This window comes from Drosophila albomicans, chromosome 3, assembly GCF_009650485.2.
Source record: "Drosophila albomicans strain 15112-1751.03 chromosome 3, ASM965048v2, whole genome shotgun sequence".
In the NCBI taxonomy this organism is placed as follows: Eukaryota; Metazoa; Arthropoda; class Insecta; order Diptera; family Drosophilidae; genus Drosophila; species Drosophila albomicans.
The window spans coordinates 26,983,992-27,002,604 of NC_047629.2; the positions used below are offsets into that span (position 1 = coordinate 26,983,992).

The 18,613-nt window shown below is 34.1% G+C and overlaps 1 protein-coding gene across 1 annotated transcript; it reads left to right on the top strand.

The window, feature by feature from the left end:
- The first annotated feature begins 14,144 nt into the window (after positions 1-14,144).
- Positions 14,145-16,601, top strand: LOC127565390 (uncharacterized). The gene is made up of 2 exons (XM_052003545.1): positions 14,145-14,326; positions 14,394-16,601. The coding sequence occupies exon 2, from the start codon at positions 14,544-14,546 to the stop codon at positions 16,599-16,601; it is 2,058 nt and encodes a 685-aa protein (XP_051859505.1). The 5' UTR covers positions 14,145-14,326; positions 14,394-14,543.
- Positions 16,602-18,613: the final 2,012 nt, after the last annotated feature.

Below are 18,613 nucleotides of genomic sequence, written 5' to 3' on the forward strand. Positions count from 1 at the left end.
CAAATTGCACAAATTGAATTAAAATGGGCCGTCAAATGGGCCATCAGAATAGACGGTAAAAATACGAGAAATTAATATTCAATATATTTGCAATAAAATGTTTGTGACTTGCGTCGTGTTTATTGTGTTCCCCGTGACAGTTTGCGAATTTTAAGAGTGCTTCTGGCTATATTTTTTGTTGCTGTTATTCGTTTTTTTTTGTTCATTGTTGCACTGCGAAGTGGCAATCGCAATGATTTCGTGAGTATTTTGTATGATTTATGTGAGCTGGCGATCGATTTTAGCTGTGCTGCGTTTTGTTCGAATTCAATTTTTGCCAATTGACTGTTTGCAATTGGTCGTGCTTAGCTTTCTGAGCGAAACTATAAAACGTCAACACAATCGGCGAATGCTAAAAAGTTGCTGTCCAAACATTGACATTTTGAATGACATCTATTATAACCCCAGTATCATTTATTAAATCAACAATATATATTCCATGAATTTCATTTGAATGAACCAACAAATTTGTTTTCATAGGGCAAAGCTAAAATGTATAAGAAATTCGTTCAGATAACTGTATAATTGTGGTATAAACCACAAAAATGTTTAATACAAAAATTTCATATTTCATATAAATTTTTCGACTAACCTGGTATCATTTTTTTAAACCGAAGGCAAACGATTAAAGCGTTTGCGACCATAAAATCTTTTTTTTTTGTATCTACGTAAATATATAAATCGAAATCTTAATTTTACATGTTTCGCTGGTTAATTTAAGTGGCTATTGTTAATATTCATACAATAATTTCCCCAATTAAAAAAACGCAAGATATAAACTTTAACACTGACCAGATTTCATTCAGTTGTATTTTGTTTGCTTCGCTTTTTATAACATGAATATAATATCAACGATAATTCTTCTTTTTGGATGCCTCTCTCAATTTTCATATGTGGTAAATATTAAAAATATTTCAACAAAATAATTATACTAACATTCTAATTTTTATTAAGATGTCCAAACTTGAACTGCAAAATATTCCCGAATGTAAAAAGCTAAATTTTACATATCTCCGGAACTTTTCTTTGGCAACACAGAATTCCGAACTGTTTTTAGACATGGATCTACTTAAGACATTGGATTGGGGACTGCAGTTGAATATGGATTTTCACATACGGAAACCAAATTCCAAATCCTATCAGAGTTTTTACAAATACACCTTCGACGTATGTCCAATGCTGGTCAATCAACGGAACAATGTGTTCAAAAGATGGGTATTATCCTTCTTTGAATCTGGAAATATAAATTCACGTTGCCCTTTTCCTCCAAATCATTACTATATAAAACATTTTAATTTTAACAATCAAGTTCTACCCACATTTCTGCTGGCTGGCTCTTATCGCTTTTCAATGGACATTTTTCAAAATAAGGATTTACTTATTTCATGTTTCGCAGATGCAAAATTAAAATAAAATGGAAGAATAGCAATTCGACGTACATAGAATGAATAATATTTATATTAATACCTAAAAATTTTTATTTAGATATTATTAACAAAAAATTTTTTTCTTGACAATAAAAATTATTATAAAAAATATGTTGTAATAACGATCTTTTATTTATAATATGTTATTAAAAAATGCGAATTTTTTATAAGAATATGTTTTTTTTACCCTAAATACAATTTAGTTCGTCTACCAAAAACTATCGAAAACAATTTAAAGTTCATTCCAATTTAATCCAATCAAATCCAATCCAACGACCTTTGGTCTAAATCAGTGTTATCAGTCAAGTTGATATATTTTTTACATTTCAATATGTTAGCACGGTATGTTAAATAATATAATGGGCTTCTTCCTGAACAATTTTATAATTATTTTGTGAAAATATAAAAAATTATTTCTTACTAAAATATAAGCTGTAACTTTGCTAATATTTCATTTAGTCATATTTTGTTTTCATTGCCTTTCATAGCATGAATCTATCAGCAATTGTTTTTCTATTTGGATGTCTTTGTCAAATTTCCATTGTGGTAAATATAATTATATGCAAACAAACCATAATGTACATAAATATATTATTACTTTTTAGATGTCCAAATTTGACATAGTCAGGCCTCCTGATTGTTCGAAATATAATCAGTCATATGCTCGCAATTTTACTTTGATTCTGAAAAAGGACATAATGAACATAGAGTTGGACTTAATAAGTCCGTTAATCACGGGATTGCGTGTACATTTGGATTTCTACACCCGCAAAGATGATTTTAAAACATACCAGAGTTTCTATCAATACTCTTTTGATCTGTGTTCTATGATGGGTAATCACAAGAATAATATGTTTAAGCGCTGGTTCATATCATTCTTTTCGTTTGGTAATTTTAAGTCGTATTGTCCCATTCCACCAGATCATTACTATTTATGTAAGTATAATGTTAACAATGTTCTTATTCCCACATTTCTGTTTACTGGCTCTTATCGACTGTCATTTAATGTATTTCAACATAAGAAATTGGTGAAAGATTTTGTACTAGGCTGCAATGTAGAAGTCAAAATTAAATAATTAAATGAAGTAGAAAATCTTAAATAAATTGTAATCATAAACAAACAAAATTATATATGGTATTTATAATTATTTGTAAGACAGTTCGATTTTATTAGACTAATTCAACTCAGAGACAGATTAAGTTTGTTTTCAATTTTTATCACACCCACTTCCTCCTTTTGTGATCTATAAAAATCGAATAACACACGTAATTGAAAAGCAAAAAAACAATGAAGATGGAGTCATGAATATTTGCTAAAGACAATAATAATTATAGTTTTTATGAATCCTAAAATTTTGCGATCCGATAAAAGTTAAAGAAATTATATAAGAAATTCTTATTGGCAAAAACAACATTCTTCCTATGGTTCTTAGTTTTTTGGACACTATAACATATCATATTTTGAATGCAGTACTGCATCAATACCAAATATAGTCTTTGATTTCTGTTGCTTGCATTAAAAATAATAATAATAAATTATAAAAAGCGGGTATCTCACAGTCGAGCACACTAAACTGTAGCTTTCTCACTAGTTTTTTATTATTTTCTAATTTATAACAAAAATAGTCCAGAAATAAACGAAACTAAAAATAATTTTAATTGCGTTATAATGTTATTAAATTTTGTGTTTGAATTTATATATTTTGTTGTAGCTTATCTAAAGATCTGAATCTAAGTGCCGGCAATTCGGTTGATTGCTTTGACTATATACAGCTGATTGAATAAATGTGGTATTTGACATGTATTTAATTCTTTATCAGATTCATAATCGACGCATAACTAACTCCGCTTATATTACAAATTTATCATGCGACCTTTTAAATATTTTAATATGCTACAATGCTTTGCATGCTACTTAAATTTAGGGATTTTGTTTAAAGTTCTTTAGATTAGAAGTTTTAGCGTTAGTTTGATTGTTTCGCTCCATGGATGATGAATACATTAACATTATTTCTGCTTTTGGCATGTGTTTCTCAGTTGTGTAGCGCGGTAAACAGTTCTGTAAATAATAAATAAATAATGCAAACAAAATAATAATTTATTTTTAGAGATCAATGTTTGACGTTCTAAGGACTCTAGAATGTGATAAGTATAACTCTTCATACATTCGCAATTTATCTGTAAGCCTCACGAATGCCCAAATGAATGCAGACTTTAACTTAATCAGTCCGTTAATTCCGGAAGTTCGTGCCAATATGGATTTCTATAACCGCAAGGAAAATTCAAAGGCATATCAGAAATTCTACAAGTACTCGTTTGACGCTTGCTCCATAATGAGAAATTTAAGGAGTAGTATATTCAAGCGTTGGTTTTCAACATTGTTCACGCATGGGAACTTTAGGCCGGATTGTCCAGTTCCTCCAAATCATTACTATGTAAAAAATTATAACATCAAAGATCTTCACATTCCCTCATTTCTGATTCCTGGCTTTTACCGTTTCGCATTTAATATATTTCAACTTAAGGATGAGGGAAAACATAACGATTTTCTAATTTCTTGTTCCATAGAAATAAAAATGAAATAACTGAAAACACATGATGGCAATTCTTCTCGAATATTGTAATTTAGTAATCAAAATTTCGTAGCCTAGTTATTTATATTGATGACATAAAACAAAAAACAATTAAAACTCAATTTGTAAACGCAGTTGTTTACACTCAATTTGTTTCTCACGCGTCGTGAAAAATAATTACTGTCATTCCAAACTGGAAGTTGCACCGAAAATGATCAAATTATATCCGCACGGATTTATAATCGAAGCTATTTTACTGATTGTGTCTTGCAATGTACCATTTGCCAAAGCAGTGAGTAAAATAAATATGGACTAAAATAAAAACTTTAATTTTCCTTAAAGTCCAGCGTCCTTATTCAATCCGGCGACTGTAAGTATAGCCCCAAATTCTTTGATAACTTTACGATCACCATTATCAACAACACACTCAATCTGGATATGATTACCAAAAAACGGATCACTCGTAACTTTAGGGTCCATGTTGACTTTTCTCTCAGTCTTGGAAAAAGCAAGCATTATCAGAGCGTCTTCACACGTATTATGGATCCTTGCGGAGTTGTTTCCGCGGTGAAAAATAATATATTTAAGTCCTGGTTTCAGTCAATGCAGGAGCATGGCAACTTTATGTACAACTGCCCAGTCGTAGAGGGTCATTATTTTCTGCACAACTGGCAATTGGAATCTCAACTTATTCCACAGTATTTGCATGGAGGAAATTATCGAGTTACTGGACACTTTTTCTATGGAAAATTTAAAACAAAGAGCGAACAATTTGTTTTGGACATGATTGTTTTTGGACTTTTGAAAAAGAATTGAATCAGCACAAAAATATATACAATAAAATGAAAATAAATTTTGAAATCATTTTCAAAATTTTTGTTTTTTACTGTAAGTTTTTATTCCCGGAACTTGTAGGGTATTATAACTTTGAACCTTCAGGAAATATATATATAATAAATAGAAGGAGGCATCACCAACTCCATAAAGTATATATCTTTTTAATCAGCATCAACAGATGAGACAATATGACAATGTCCATGTATCCGTCCGTCCGTCAGCCTGTATTTTGGTATACTGGAAAAATAATACCTCACTGTTTTGTTATTATTGAAAATGAGTACCGGGTATCTCACAGTCGAGCACACTCGTCTGTAGCTTTCTTACTTGTTTGTTATTGAGAACGTGATTTGAAGAATGAGGTAAAACGTAATAATTTCAAAATTTCGCACCCTATATATATTTATATTGAGGAGAAAAGAAAAACCAATTAAAACTCACTTAGCTGACAGAGTTGTTTACACTTAACTTGTTGAAAAATAATTATTGTCAACATCATTCCAATATGCAAATTGCACCGAAAATGATCAAATTATATTTGCACGGATTTATAATCGGAGTTATTTTCCTAATTGGGTGTTGCAATGCACCGGTTGCAAAAGCAGTGAGTAACATCAATTAGAATTATAATCAAAACTTGAATTTTCCTTAAAGTCCAGCTTCGTTATGCAATCTGGCGAGTGTAAGTATAGCCCCAAGTTCTTCGATAACTTTACCATCACCATTACCAACAACACACTCAATCTGGATATGATCACCAAAAAGCGTCTAACTCGCGGATTTAAGGTCCAATTAGACTTTTCCATCAGTCTTGGCAAAAGCAAGAAGTATCAGAGCGTTTTCACGCATATTATGGACACTTGCAAAGCAGTTGCGGCGGTAAAAAATAATATCTTTAAGTCCTGGTTTCTGTCAATGCTGAAACATGGCAACTTTATGTACAACTGTCCAGTTGTAGAGGGTCATTATTTTGTGCGAAACTGGCAATTGGAATCTCAACTTATTCCACAGTATTTGCATGGAGGAAATTATCGAGTTACTGGACACTTTTTCTTTGGAAAATTTAAAACAAAGAGTGAACAATTTGTTTTGGATATGATTGTTTTTGCATTCTTAAAAACGAATTAAATCATCACCAAAATATATGACAAAAATATGAAATTAATTTATTGAATGCATTTTCGAAATGTGTATTTAATATTGTAAATTGCTATACACGCAGCCGGAGGGAAATAGAAGGGTAACTTTGTACTTACATGAAATGAATGTAGTATATAGAAGGAGGCATATTTATATATACTTTTAAGCAGTGCCAACAGCCGAGACGATATATCCATGTCTGTGCGTCGTTTCCTTCGATCGTGGATCCGTGGACCGTCTATCCGTATGAACCAATAGATCTCAGAGACTACAACAGATAATGCTATAATTTTTTCAGCATTATTTGTAATTTTTTGCACGCAAATCAAGTTTGTATTAGTTTTTGCACACGCCAACTTCCGCCCCCGTAAACCAATTAAATCGAAAAGCAAGCGTAATTTAGAAGCTAGAGTCGGGATTTTCAGATCCATCAATAATAATAACTAGATTACTTACCATTCTTGAATTGGGTCGATCAGATTAAATTTGTACAAGTTGTTTAAGATACAATGTAATGAGAAAAAGACGGCTGCTGCTCTCGAGTCTTTGTTGCTTTGGTTAACAATCTGGTTTATTTTCAGTTTTATGGTATATTTTTATCACAGAATGTAACCTGCGGTATATTTTTGTATTTTTCGGTATTTCCATTTGGTAGATTGTAAGAATAACACCGCACTACTTCGCTATTATTAAAAATGGGTAGCGGGTAGTCGAACACACTCGACTGTAGCTTTCTTACTTATTATTATTATAATTATATAAATTTTTTTTTATTGAGAATTTTATTTGAAGAATGAGGGAAAACATAACGATTTCTAAATTTGTTACCCTAGTTATTTTTAGAACATTGATGAGAAAAGAAAAACCAATTAAAACTCACTTAGTCAACAGAGTATAAACAACACTTAAACAATTACTGTCAACATCATTCCAATATGCAAATTGCAACGAAAATGAACAAATTATATCTGCACAGATTTATAATCGGAATTGTTTTCCTAATTGTGTGTTGCAATGTGCCGGTTGCCAAAGCAGTAAGTAACATCAATAAGGATTACAATAAATACTTGAATTTTCCTTAAAGTCCAGCTTCGTTATGCAATCTGGCGAGTGTAAGTATAACCCCAAGTTCTTCGATAACTTTACCATCGCCATTACCAACAACACTCTCAATCTGGATATGATCACCAAAAGACGACTAACCCGCGGCTTTAAGGTTCAATTTGATTTTGCCCTGAGTCTTGGCAAGAGCAAGAACTATCAGAGCGTTTTCACACATATTATGGACACTTGCGAAGCTGTTGCTGCGGTAAAAAGTAATATCTTTAAGGCTTGGTTTCAATCAATGCAGGAACACGGTAACTTTATGTACAACTGTCCAGTTGAAGAGGGTCGATATTTTGTGCATAACTGGCAAATAGAATCCCAACTTATTCCACAGTTTTTGCATAGAGGAAATTATCGTGTAACAGGACACTTCTTTTTTGGAAAACTTAAAACCAAGAGTGAGCAATTTGTTTTGGACCTAATCATTTTTGCATTTTTAAAAAACAATTAAATTATCAGCAAAATATAATGCAAAACTGCATAATTAAATTATTGAATTAATCCATTTTCCAAATTTATGATTAAAGATGAGATGACTCATCTTTTGTCTAATTTTGTACATTTTTTTTAAATGTGTTATTATTATTATTGAAATTATATATGTATATCGTTCAATGATTGCTCTTCGAATATAATTTTTGACGCTGATTAGGAATGTTCATAAAAAAAAGAGAAACGATTGAGCTTACCAACCAGTATTATACAATTGATGGCGTTGTCAATACCTTTATTTATATTTTACCCTAAAATGTGCTCAAATATCTTAAAGTTTACTATCACAATGTTTATATTTATGTCAATAAAGACGAATATGGTATGTCTTAATATTCAATTCAGTTAAACATAAATTCATAATAACTTTTTTGGCAGGCGAAAAGAATGATATTTAATAATTACTGTTGTAATTTCAATCGCGACATAATTTCCAACTTTACACTTCAAATACCAAATGGATTAATTTATGTAAATTGCTGGTTAAAAAAAGCACTAACCTTTGGTCTAAAAGCCCATTTGGGCTTCGATTATCGTCCGTCCAAAGCGAAACTCTTCGAGAGTGTATTGCATCATGATTTTGATTATTGTTCATTATTCAAAGCTACCAGGATGACACTTATTCGACGATTGTATCTTAGTATGAGAAAGAAAGCCAACTTTTCTCCCTCCTGCCCCATGGTGCCCAGTTATTATTATATGCATGGCTGGAAAGCAGATGGAAACATGGTGCCGTCTTTTTTGCCCAATGGAGAATATCGTGTAACAGCGAGTTTTTATTATGGAAAGTCTCGGGAAGATAACGAAAACTCTGTGTTGAATTGCTCAGTTGAAGGCAATTTAATTAATTAATAAAAGGCATATTTACATTTAAGACATATTTAAATTCAATTTATTTAAGTAATCTGCAGTTGTTTTTTTTTGTTTTATTTATGGAGGTCCCTCAGAGGTTCTCAGTTTAATTGAAAGTTTAATCCATATAGTATTCCCTTATCCGCATTTGTATTTTTAATTTCCCTGTTTAATGACTGTGTTTTTAAATAATTATACAATCAATTGTCAATAGATAAGTTAAACATTGTATTTTTATAATTTTGTAATTATTATAAATTTATTTAAACAACTTTATGTTTTAAATGTTTTCGATCGGAAATAAGATTAATATTAATTTTAAACACGCTTCTCAGATTGGCCAATTGAGTTGAACTCAGTCTCATTCGATTGCTGCAGCAACAAAAAGTGCTTATGCACCGGAATTATATAAAAATTTATAATGTTCTTAGATTTCATAAAGTTGATGTTAATCTTTTTGGTGTTCATGCTAATGAATTGCGCTTTGGTACGTCCGAAAGATCTCTTTTGCGATTACGTGCTTTCTAACTCTCATTTCAACAGGCAAAGTGGGTGATGTTTAGCAATCCACATTGTAATTACAATCGCGATACATTTCCGAATATTACTTTGAGCACTCCAAACGGAATAGTTTATTTAGATATGTGGATAGCGAAAGCTTTACCAGTCGGCTTAAGAGGTCGCGTAAGCATTGAGGTTCGAGCAGTTAAAACTAAACCGTTTCATCATGTTTTCGACTTTGATCTTGACTATTGTGAAATGCTGAATAATCCTAGGATATCTCTAAGTCGACGATGGTATTTCAGCATGCTGAAGAAAGGCAACTTCACCACTACTTGCCCAGTTCCGCCACGTTACTATTACTTATACGGATGGAAGGTCGATGGAAGTTTGGTGCCTTCATTTCTTGCAATGGGTGATTATCGTGTTACCACTAATTTTTATTATGGAAAGTTTATACAAAACGAAGAGAAGCCACTATTGAGGTGCGTAGCTGTTGTAAATTTGGCTGGTTAAATAAATTGCATTTCTTTTGATAAAGTTGACAAGTTTTATTTTGATGGAGAAGTGGAAATACTTTATATCATTTTATAATATTTTGTATTTTACATTATTTTTGAACTCCGGTACATTTGATAAAAATACAGATTTAAATAAATTGTTGGCTAAACTCTGCAATTGATGTTAATTATAAATTCAATTGGTGTTTAACTAAAATACTCTCCTGAACGCCTCACTGAATATCAGCGGCAATTGAGCTAAACTCAGTTATCAGTCTTTTTCGATTCCTGCAATTGCAAAATCTGTTATTGCAGCAGAATAATACCATAACAAAGAATGTGCTTAAATCTCATTAAATTCTTTTCAATAATTTTCTTTTTTATGCTAGTGCATATTACTTTGGTATGTATATAAATTTTTCTTTTAAATATCGAAGATATCATTTTATTTCAACAGGCAAAATGGGTAATGTTTAGCAACCACTATTGCAATTACAATCGCGAAGTATTTTCCAACATAAGTTTAAAAATACCAAAAGGAATTATTTATTTAGACATATGGATGATAAAGTCTCTCTCAGTCGGTTTAAGAAGTCATGCCACTTTAGAACTTCGAGCGATCAAAAATAAACCCTTTCAGCGAGTGTTTGATTTCGATATCGACTTTTGTGAAATGCTCAATAATCCAAGGCTCTCTCTTAGTCGACGATTGTATCTCAGTATGCTGAGGAAGGGAAACTTTTCCAAATCCTGCCCATTGCTACCAGGCTACTACAATCTATATGGATGGAAAGCGGATGGAAATTTAGTGCCTTCGTTTCTTACATTTGGTGATTATCGCGTTACAGGCACTTTTTACTATGGAAAGTTTCAGGAAAATGATGAAAAGCCATTGTTTACGTGCACTGCACAAGCAAATTTAGTTCTTTAAATAAATTCTATATTTTTTTATAAATCAGAAAGTCGGCATTTATTTTTATTTTAAGTATTTCTGCAACATTGAAAACAAATCAAATTCATGTTTAAGGAATGTATATATACATATATATGTACATTTATTTGCTATTATTATTATTTTATAATATTCGAGTATATCGAGTTGTTAATATTGGCATGTGAATGCTGCAATTGATATAGATTATGATCAGTGGTTAGTTAAAATGCTTTTCGAAACGCCTCGTTGAGTATCATCAGCAACTGCTTTAAACTCTTTTGTCAGTTTTAAAAAATATTTTCAGCTGTTAAAGCATTTATGTGCAAACTTAAAATGTGGTCAACTATCTTAAGGCTTATCATGATCTCCTTTCTTTTCATCGCAATGAATGATACACTAGTAAGTCTACAAGATTATTGAAAAGAATAAATATATATACTTATATTTATTTCAACAGGCCAAAAAAATGATGTTTAGCAATGGACATTGCGATTACAATCGAGATGTATTTTCAAACTTCTCCCTTCGCATACCAAATGGAATAATTTATATAGATATATTGATTGTCAAACCATTACATGTTGGCATGAGAGGCCATCTAAGCTTTGAATTTCGAGCGTCAAAAGCAAAGTCTTTTCAGAGAGTATTTCATTTAGATCTCGACTACTGCAGTAATCTCAAAGCTTCGAAGAACTCACTCACTAAACGATGGTATCTCAGTATGATGAAATTGGGTAATTATTCCACAAGTTGTCCTATAAAACCTGCTTACTATTATATGCATGGTTGGAAAGTGGATGGTAATTTGGTGCCTCCATTTCTCACAATGGGTGACTACCGTATTGCTGGCACCTTTTACTATGGAAAGTTTCGGGAAAATGATGAAAATCCTTTATTAAGATGCACAGTTCAAGCCAATTTAGTTGGATAATAATTTTAATTTATTTAAATTATCAATTATCTGACATTTTCATATATATGTATAATACATTTATGAATTATTAATTATTTCGACCATGAAAAAATGCTAATAGCAATAATTGCATAAATTAACCATTTTTTCAATGATGTCACAAAAAAAAGAGTAAAATTGCTTACCCATACAATGTACATATTTCTAATTGAAAATAAAGGAATGTAATCGCAAATCCTTATTCTGACAAAGACATTCGTATTTGATTGACAAACGTGAAATTATTTTCACATTGCTTAACAATATAAACTTTAACGGATTGCCACGTAAGGACTAAACGGTCAATTCAGTAACCATTTCAGCTCCATTAGACAAGAATGCAGTGGAAAATCTTTCTGACCAAGGCTTAGCTAAAATTCATTGTTCAGTTCAACTTCAAAATATACACGGTCGTGGACTATCACACATTTACAATGCTTACCAATTGGTCAGACTGGCAGCTGCTTAGCTTTAGCTTACGCTCGAATTCTGCATTCAAGTTGTAAATCTTGAAAAATGGCCATTCAATGCAAACATTTTGAAAACATTCATCAATATGTTGGCTAGAAAAAGTCGACGAGACCATTCGATACGTATTATTGGTTGCGGACTACGCACCAAACAATGAAAATCTCAAATTTAACGTTAAAGCTGATACACTGCGAGAAATTATGTGTACACATTTATAAATGTTCTTATTTAAATGTTTTATTATGCGTATTACGATTTATTTACAATTTGATTATTATAAACAACAGAAATCTTTTGAAAAATTTCTTTAAAATGCTTAAATTGCTTAATCAATCCATTATCCTAGACTTACTTAATTTTGGATATATTCCTTACTTAGGATCTATTTCTAATTAAAAATATAAATATATTTTATTTATTTAGAATCTATTTCCAATTAAAAATATATATGTATTTTATTTATTAAGAATCTATTTCCAATTAAAAATATAAATTTATTTTGTAAATTTATAGCCTATTATTTTAAAACAAGATTTTGCGTTATTTACATTAAATATATTCAAAATCCCTTATAGAACAGAAATCTTTAGTAAAACTTATTATAAAATGTTAAATTTTGAAACTAATCCATTATTATTATGAACTTATATAGTTAATTTAATTCTTACTACTTGGGATCAATTTATAAATTTCCTACCTATTATTTTAAGATTAGCTTCAGCATTATTAATATATTTTCAGTATAATAAATATGTTTAAATTCGCAAATTTATTTGAAATATATTTATTTGTCAACCTTCCCGAACTTTTGAAGTGTCTTTTAATGCAACATATTGCACACAGACCGCCACCGTTGAACCAGCTTCAACCTTCACATATGGCTCAGCAGCAGCAGCTTGGCAGCGTCACAACCTCGAAGCCACACACACTCACACACACATAGAGCGTCGGAGCCTCACAGCTAGTCAGAGCCAGTCAAATCTGTCCATTTGGCTAATAAATCCTTGAGCAGCTTATTGAGCAACGTCTGCGCATAAATATTATGGCTGGCAACTGGCCGAGAGAAACAGAAAAAAAGAAAAGAAAGAGGAGAACATAGAACGACTGTCGCCTTTCCATTCACTTTTCACTTCAATACTTTTGTGTCCTATGCCCCCATCTCTCTCTTTCTCTCTCTCTCTGTTCTTCTCTCTTTGTTCCCCTGTGGCATTAAAGCGGAGCATTCTGTGCCTGCCTCGTACGTGTTAAATAAAATTCAATGCTTTTTTTTGTTGTAGCTCACTCGCTCTCTCACTTACACTAGCTCGCAAATTCTTGAGCTGACATTGGATTTCGGTTGACTGTCGTGTTGGTATTCGAATGCAGGACTATTGTTGTTTTTGTTGTTCGTGCTTCTTAAGTACGCTCGCTGCACTAAAAGGATATGCAAATTGTTTGAATAGCAAACGACATGCTTAACAATTTTAGCTCTGGCCTCTTCTATAAAGAAATAAAATCCAACACATAACATTATTCTTTAGTTTTGTGTATGTTTTGCCACTGCTTTTCGTTTTGGTCAAACAATTTTTCTTGTGGCCATCGCAATGTTGTTTGTTTTTGCGCATTAAGTTGTTGCTACAAGGATACCAGACCATGTCCTCCACCTCGGTGCAATGTACAGGAAATCAGGAAATGTTTTGTTGTATTTCACACTCGCTGGATATAAATCACAATGTCCCATGTTGCTTGTCCCACACTCTTACTATGTTTTCCTCTCTTGATTTCCCAAACTTAAACTGTGGCCTGCCTCCTCTTGGATTATTGAATTAGTTGATTATGTTGTGGAGGCAGGAGGCAGCCAGTAGCTTTTCTATTTGGGTTTTGTGCAGAGCAATAAATCTTTTATTTTCCAGTTCCAATTTACACATTTCAAATCTCATTTAAATCCGTAACAAGGCCAATTCCATGTTGTGGTATGAAGAGACACTTGCAACTGTTCCCCACCACCGCTGAGTTTCTTTATTATCTAAAAAAAAATCAATATTAGTTTACACTCTCATGTTTCCATAGGTATTTCTTGTTTATTTTCAATTAGGAAGTAAAACTCTTTTAAGGACAAAATTAAAGTTTTATTTGAGTTATGCAAAAGTCGCATGTTAATTTCCCAAGTTAATGCCACATCAAAAACTCAGTTTAATGCGCAATCAAGCACAAAAATTGAGCAAACATATGCAGGAATCAAGGTTGCTGCTAAGCTGATAACGAAGACAAATCCAAGGGGGACAGCAAAGACAGCAAGAAAGTTATCCTCTTTGCTGCTTGGTATTTAGAGTTGTCGGAGAGTAAGTAATGCAGATTCGTCACATTGTCACTGCGCAACTGTACGTGCGTCTCGGCACATTCTCGCTGCGTAGTTTTTGGTGCACTTTGACATTTTGGCAACTGCGCAGTTGTGAGTGCACATTGGCACATTGTTACTGCGCAGTTGTGAGTGCGTGTCGGCATATCGACACTGCGTTGTTGTGTGTATGCGTGTTAATATTGCATCATCCTTTCTGTGTGTTGTGATTGGTTGTCTGCATTTTGTAGCTTTAAGAAAAGTCGTTAATGCGGGGCGACAGCGTGTCGCCGCTGTCGCCGAGTGTGGTTCGATGGCTCAGGCGTAGACAGTGAGACGATCGAGAGGGCAGTGTGCTCTAGAATTCGCCTGTGAAAGCATCGGAACGCGCTTCGCTGAAAATGGACAATCAAGCTACGGCAGATCAAACTTCGACATCAGAAGTGGGATTCGGCCCTGAACAATCTACTGCAAGGGATGTCTTCACGTTGCTAGAGCAGCAAAACAGAAATTTTTTGACATTGCTTAAGGGGCTACAGACGCCGGCGAGCGAGGTGCAACCTAGTAGCGAGATCTGCTTGCCAAAATACAATCCGGACATTGCGGGTGTAGACGCCACGCAGTGGGCCGCTACAGTCGATATAATTTTACAAACAAAACCATTGAGTGACAGCGCGCTAATATTAGTGTTGAGTAAAGCCTTGGAAGGCTCATCGGCCCAGTGGTTATCACAAATTTGTTACCCAGGAATAACCTGGCCACAGTTCCGGCAATTATTTGAGCAGCGTTACGAAACATCGGAGACGCCAGCTGCTGTCATTTCGAATCTACTTAGCAGCCGTCCAAGCAATGGTGAAAGCTTGCCCGTTTATGCGAGTCGCTGCGTGACGTCACTATGTACAAAACTCCGAAATTTGAGTTCAGAACAAATTGCCATCGCGTTGGTTCTGGGACACATGGGTAATTTCGACCGACGTTTGCAGCGGACGCTACATACAACGCATATAACTAGTCGACGAGAACTGCAAGCGGAGTTGCAAGCGTTCTCGGCACTGAGAGAACGTCCTGTCATGTCAAATGGGGAACCAGAGGCCAAGCGTGCTAGAACCATGGAAATCAAATGCTATCAATGTGGAAAACCTGGCCATAAGAAACAAGACTGCAAATCTGGAAAGAGTACTCAGGCTCCGGCAACTGCGAGGGAGTGGCGCTCAGGGCAGCCTCGACTTGGAAGGGCTAATGTGATATGCTACAGATGTCAGGAGCCAGGACACATTGCCACAAATTGCCCGAATAAAAAGCAGAGTACCGGATCGGGAACGAAATCGGAAAAAAGAGTGGAGCTGTGCGCTGTAGGGGAGCCTCAATCGAGTATGCTGGTAAATGGTGAGAAATTTCCAATTACATTTGACTCGGGAGCCGAGTGCTCATTAGTTAAAGAAAGCACATCTAATAAGATAGTTGGTAAGAGGATTCATAATGTTATCGCGTTAAAGGGAATAGGTAATGCCAATATTTGTAGTACTGTACAAATTGAATCAAACATCATGATTGACGGTAACTCGTTGGTTGTTTTGTTCTATGTAGTGCCAGATGAATGCATGAAGAATAATATTGTAATTGGCAGAGAGATATTGGCTCAAGGGTTCTTAGTGGAAGTTGCGTACGATAATTTTAAGATTGTCCAAAGTAAAGTTGTAAACATTTGCGAAACCTATCAACCCACTAATTTCGATGCCATTGAAACTGAAATGCTTGGAAAAGAAAAAGAAATTTTAATATCATTATTGAAACAATACTCAAAATCTTTTATTGAAGGCACTCCACAAACGCGGGTGGATACTGGGGAAATGCATATTCGTTTGATTGAACCAACTAAGACCGTGCAAAGGCGACCATACAGATTTAGTCCAAGCGAAAGGGAGTTAGTACGTGCTAAAATTAAAGAATTAATCGAGTATAAAGTTATCAGACCTAGTAGTTCACCATTTGCTAGTCCTGCATTATTAGTAAAGAAGAAAAATGGTTCAGCAAGACTTTGTGTTGATTATAGAGAATTAAATAAAAATACTGTAGCTGATAAGTTCCCATTACCGTTGATATCAGAACACATAGCTAGACTTAGGGGAGCTAAATATTTTACTTCTCTTGATATGGCTAGCGGGTACTACCAGATTGCAATGCACCCTGAATCGATTGAGTGTACTGCTTTTGTTACTCCTGATGGGCAGTATGAATTTCTTTCAATGCCTTTCGGATTAAAGAACGCACCCTCAGTTTTTCAAAGAGCTGTATTGAAAGCACTTGGAAACCTTGCCCATACGTTTGTAATTGTTTATATGGACGATATATTAATTGTTTCAGAAACTAAGGAAGAAGCGTATGAGCGATTGCAACAGGTATTAAGCGTTCTGGTGAAGGCTGGGTTCTCTTTAACATTTCGAAGTGCTTTTTCTTAAGATCTACAATTCGCTACCCTTGGCTATGAGATAACAGCGGGGGAGATACGCCCAAACTTAAGCAAGATAGAATCTCTTGTGGCGTTGCCTCCACCAAAGTCAGTTGCTTCTTTAAGACAGTTTATTGGATTAGCGTCATATTTTCGTCAATTTATTCCGGGGTTTTCTCAACTGATGAAGCCTTTATATTTTCTCACGTCCGAAAAAAATAGTTTTGAATGGCAAACACAGCATGAGGAAATTCGCAGTAAAATAATCGGCGTATTAACAAACAAGCCTGTTTTGATTATTTTTGACCCTCAGTTTCCGATAGAACTGCATACCGACGCCAGCTCGATTGGGTATGGTGCTATTCTTTTACACCGAATAAATTCTAAGCCTCATGTGGTTGAATATTATAGTAGAGCAACTAGCTCCTGTGAGTCCAGATACACATCCTACGAGTTGGAAACCCTGGCTGTCGTAAATGCAGTAAAACATTTTCGTCACTATTTGCATGGGAGAAAATTCGTGATTTTTACTGATTGTAATTCAATCAAAGCTTCGCGTAATAAAGTCGAGTTGTCACCTAGGGTTTATCGTTGGTGGGAGTTTCTACAAACATTTGAATTCGAAATTGAATATAGAGAAGGTAAACGCATGGCACATGTAGACTTTTTATCTAGGAATCCGGTGTGTCAAAAGTCAGTATCAAGAAAAACAGAAGAGAAACGAATTGACTTAACAGAAATATCAGAAAACTGGATTTTGGTGGAACAACAAAAGGATCCAGAAATATTAGAAATCGTAACTAAGTTGAAGAATGAGGATTTACCATTGGCGTTAGTTAACACTTATGAAATTAGATCAAATGTTTTGTATAGAAAGATCCAGAGAAATTCAAAAACTCGTTGTTTACCTGTAGTTCCTCGTGCGTTCCGTTGGTCAGTTATAAATCAGGTACATGAGTCTATCATGCATCTAGGTTGGCAGAAAACGCTGGACAAAGTATACGATCATTACTGGTTTTCTGGCATGACAAAATATGTTCGAAGATTTGTGGAGAACTGTATTACATGCAGAGTTTCTAAGGGTACGTCAGGAAAACCTCAAATTGAATTACACCCAATTCCAAAAATTAGTATTCCTTGGCACACCGTTCACATAGACATATCGGGAAAATTGAGCGGAAAAAGTGATCGTAAAGAATATATCATTGTACAAATTGACGCTTTTACTAAATTCGTTTATCTGTTCCACACCTTTTCCTTGGATGCGAATACTTGCATAAACGCAATGAAATCTTCAATTTCCATTTTTGGCGTGCCAACACGTCTAATTGCCGATCAGGGGCGCAGTTTCACGGGCACAAAGTTTGCGCAATTTTGTTCTAATCAAAAGATACAATTACATTTAATTGGTACAGGTGCAAGTAGAGCCAACGGTCAAGTTGAAAGGGTTATGAGTACACTAAAGAATTTGTTGACGGCTGTTGAGACAAGTTCCAGATCGTGGCAAGATGCACTGGGGGATATACAGTTAGCCCTTAACTGTACAGTTAATCGTAGCTCTAAGTGTAGCCCTTTAGAACTTTTGATTGGTAAAGTGGCGCGTCCACTCGGATTGATTCCTATTAGTGATACTGAAACTGAGATTGACAAAGTTAAATTAAGGGAGTTGGCCGCTAAGAACATGGAAGAGGCCGCTAGTTATGAGAAAACTAAATTTGATAAAAATAAGGCTAAGATAATTAGGTTCTGTGTGGGTGACTTTGTGTTGCTTAAAAAATAGTGAGAGACAGCAAACAAAATTAGACCCAAAGTTCAGAGGACCCTTTTTGGTGGTTGAGGTATTGGACGGAGACCGGTACATTTTAAAATCAACACAGAACAATAGACGTTACAAATACCCACACGAAAGTTTGCGAAAGCTACCGGATGTGCAAATCCCAGAAGAGTTAGACATAAATGAGAAAGGGAGAAATCTGTTGGAAAAGTCTGTTGAAACAGAAGAGAATGCGTGAAGTCATGTGA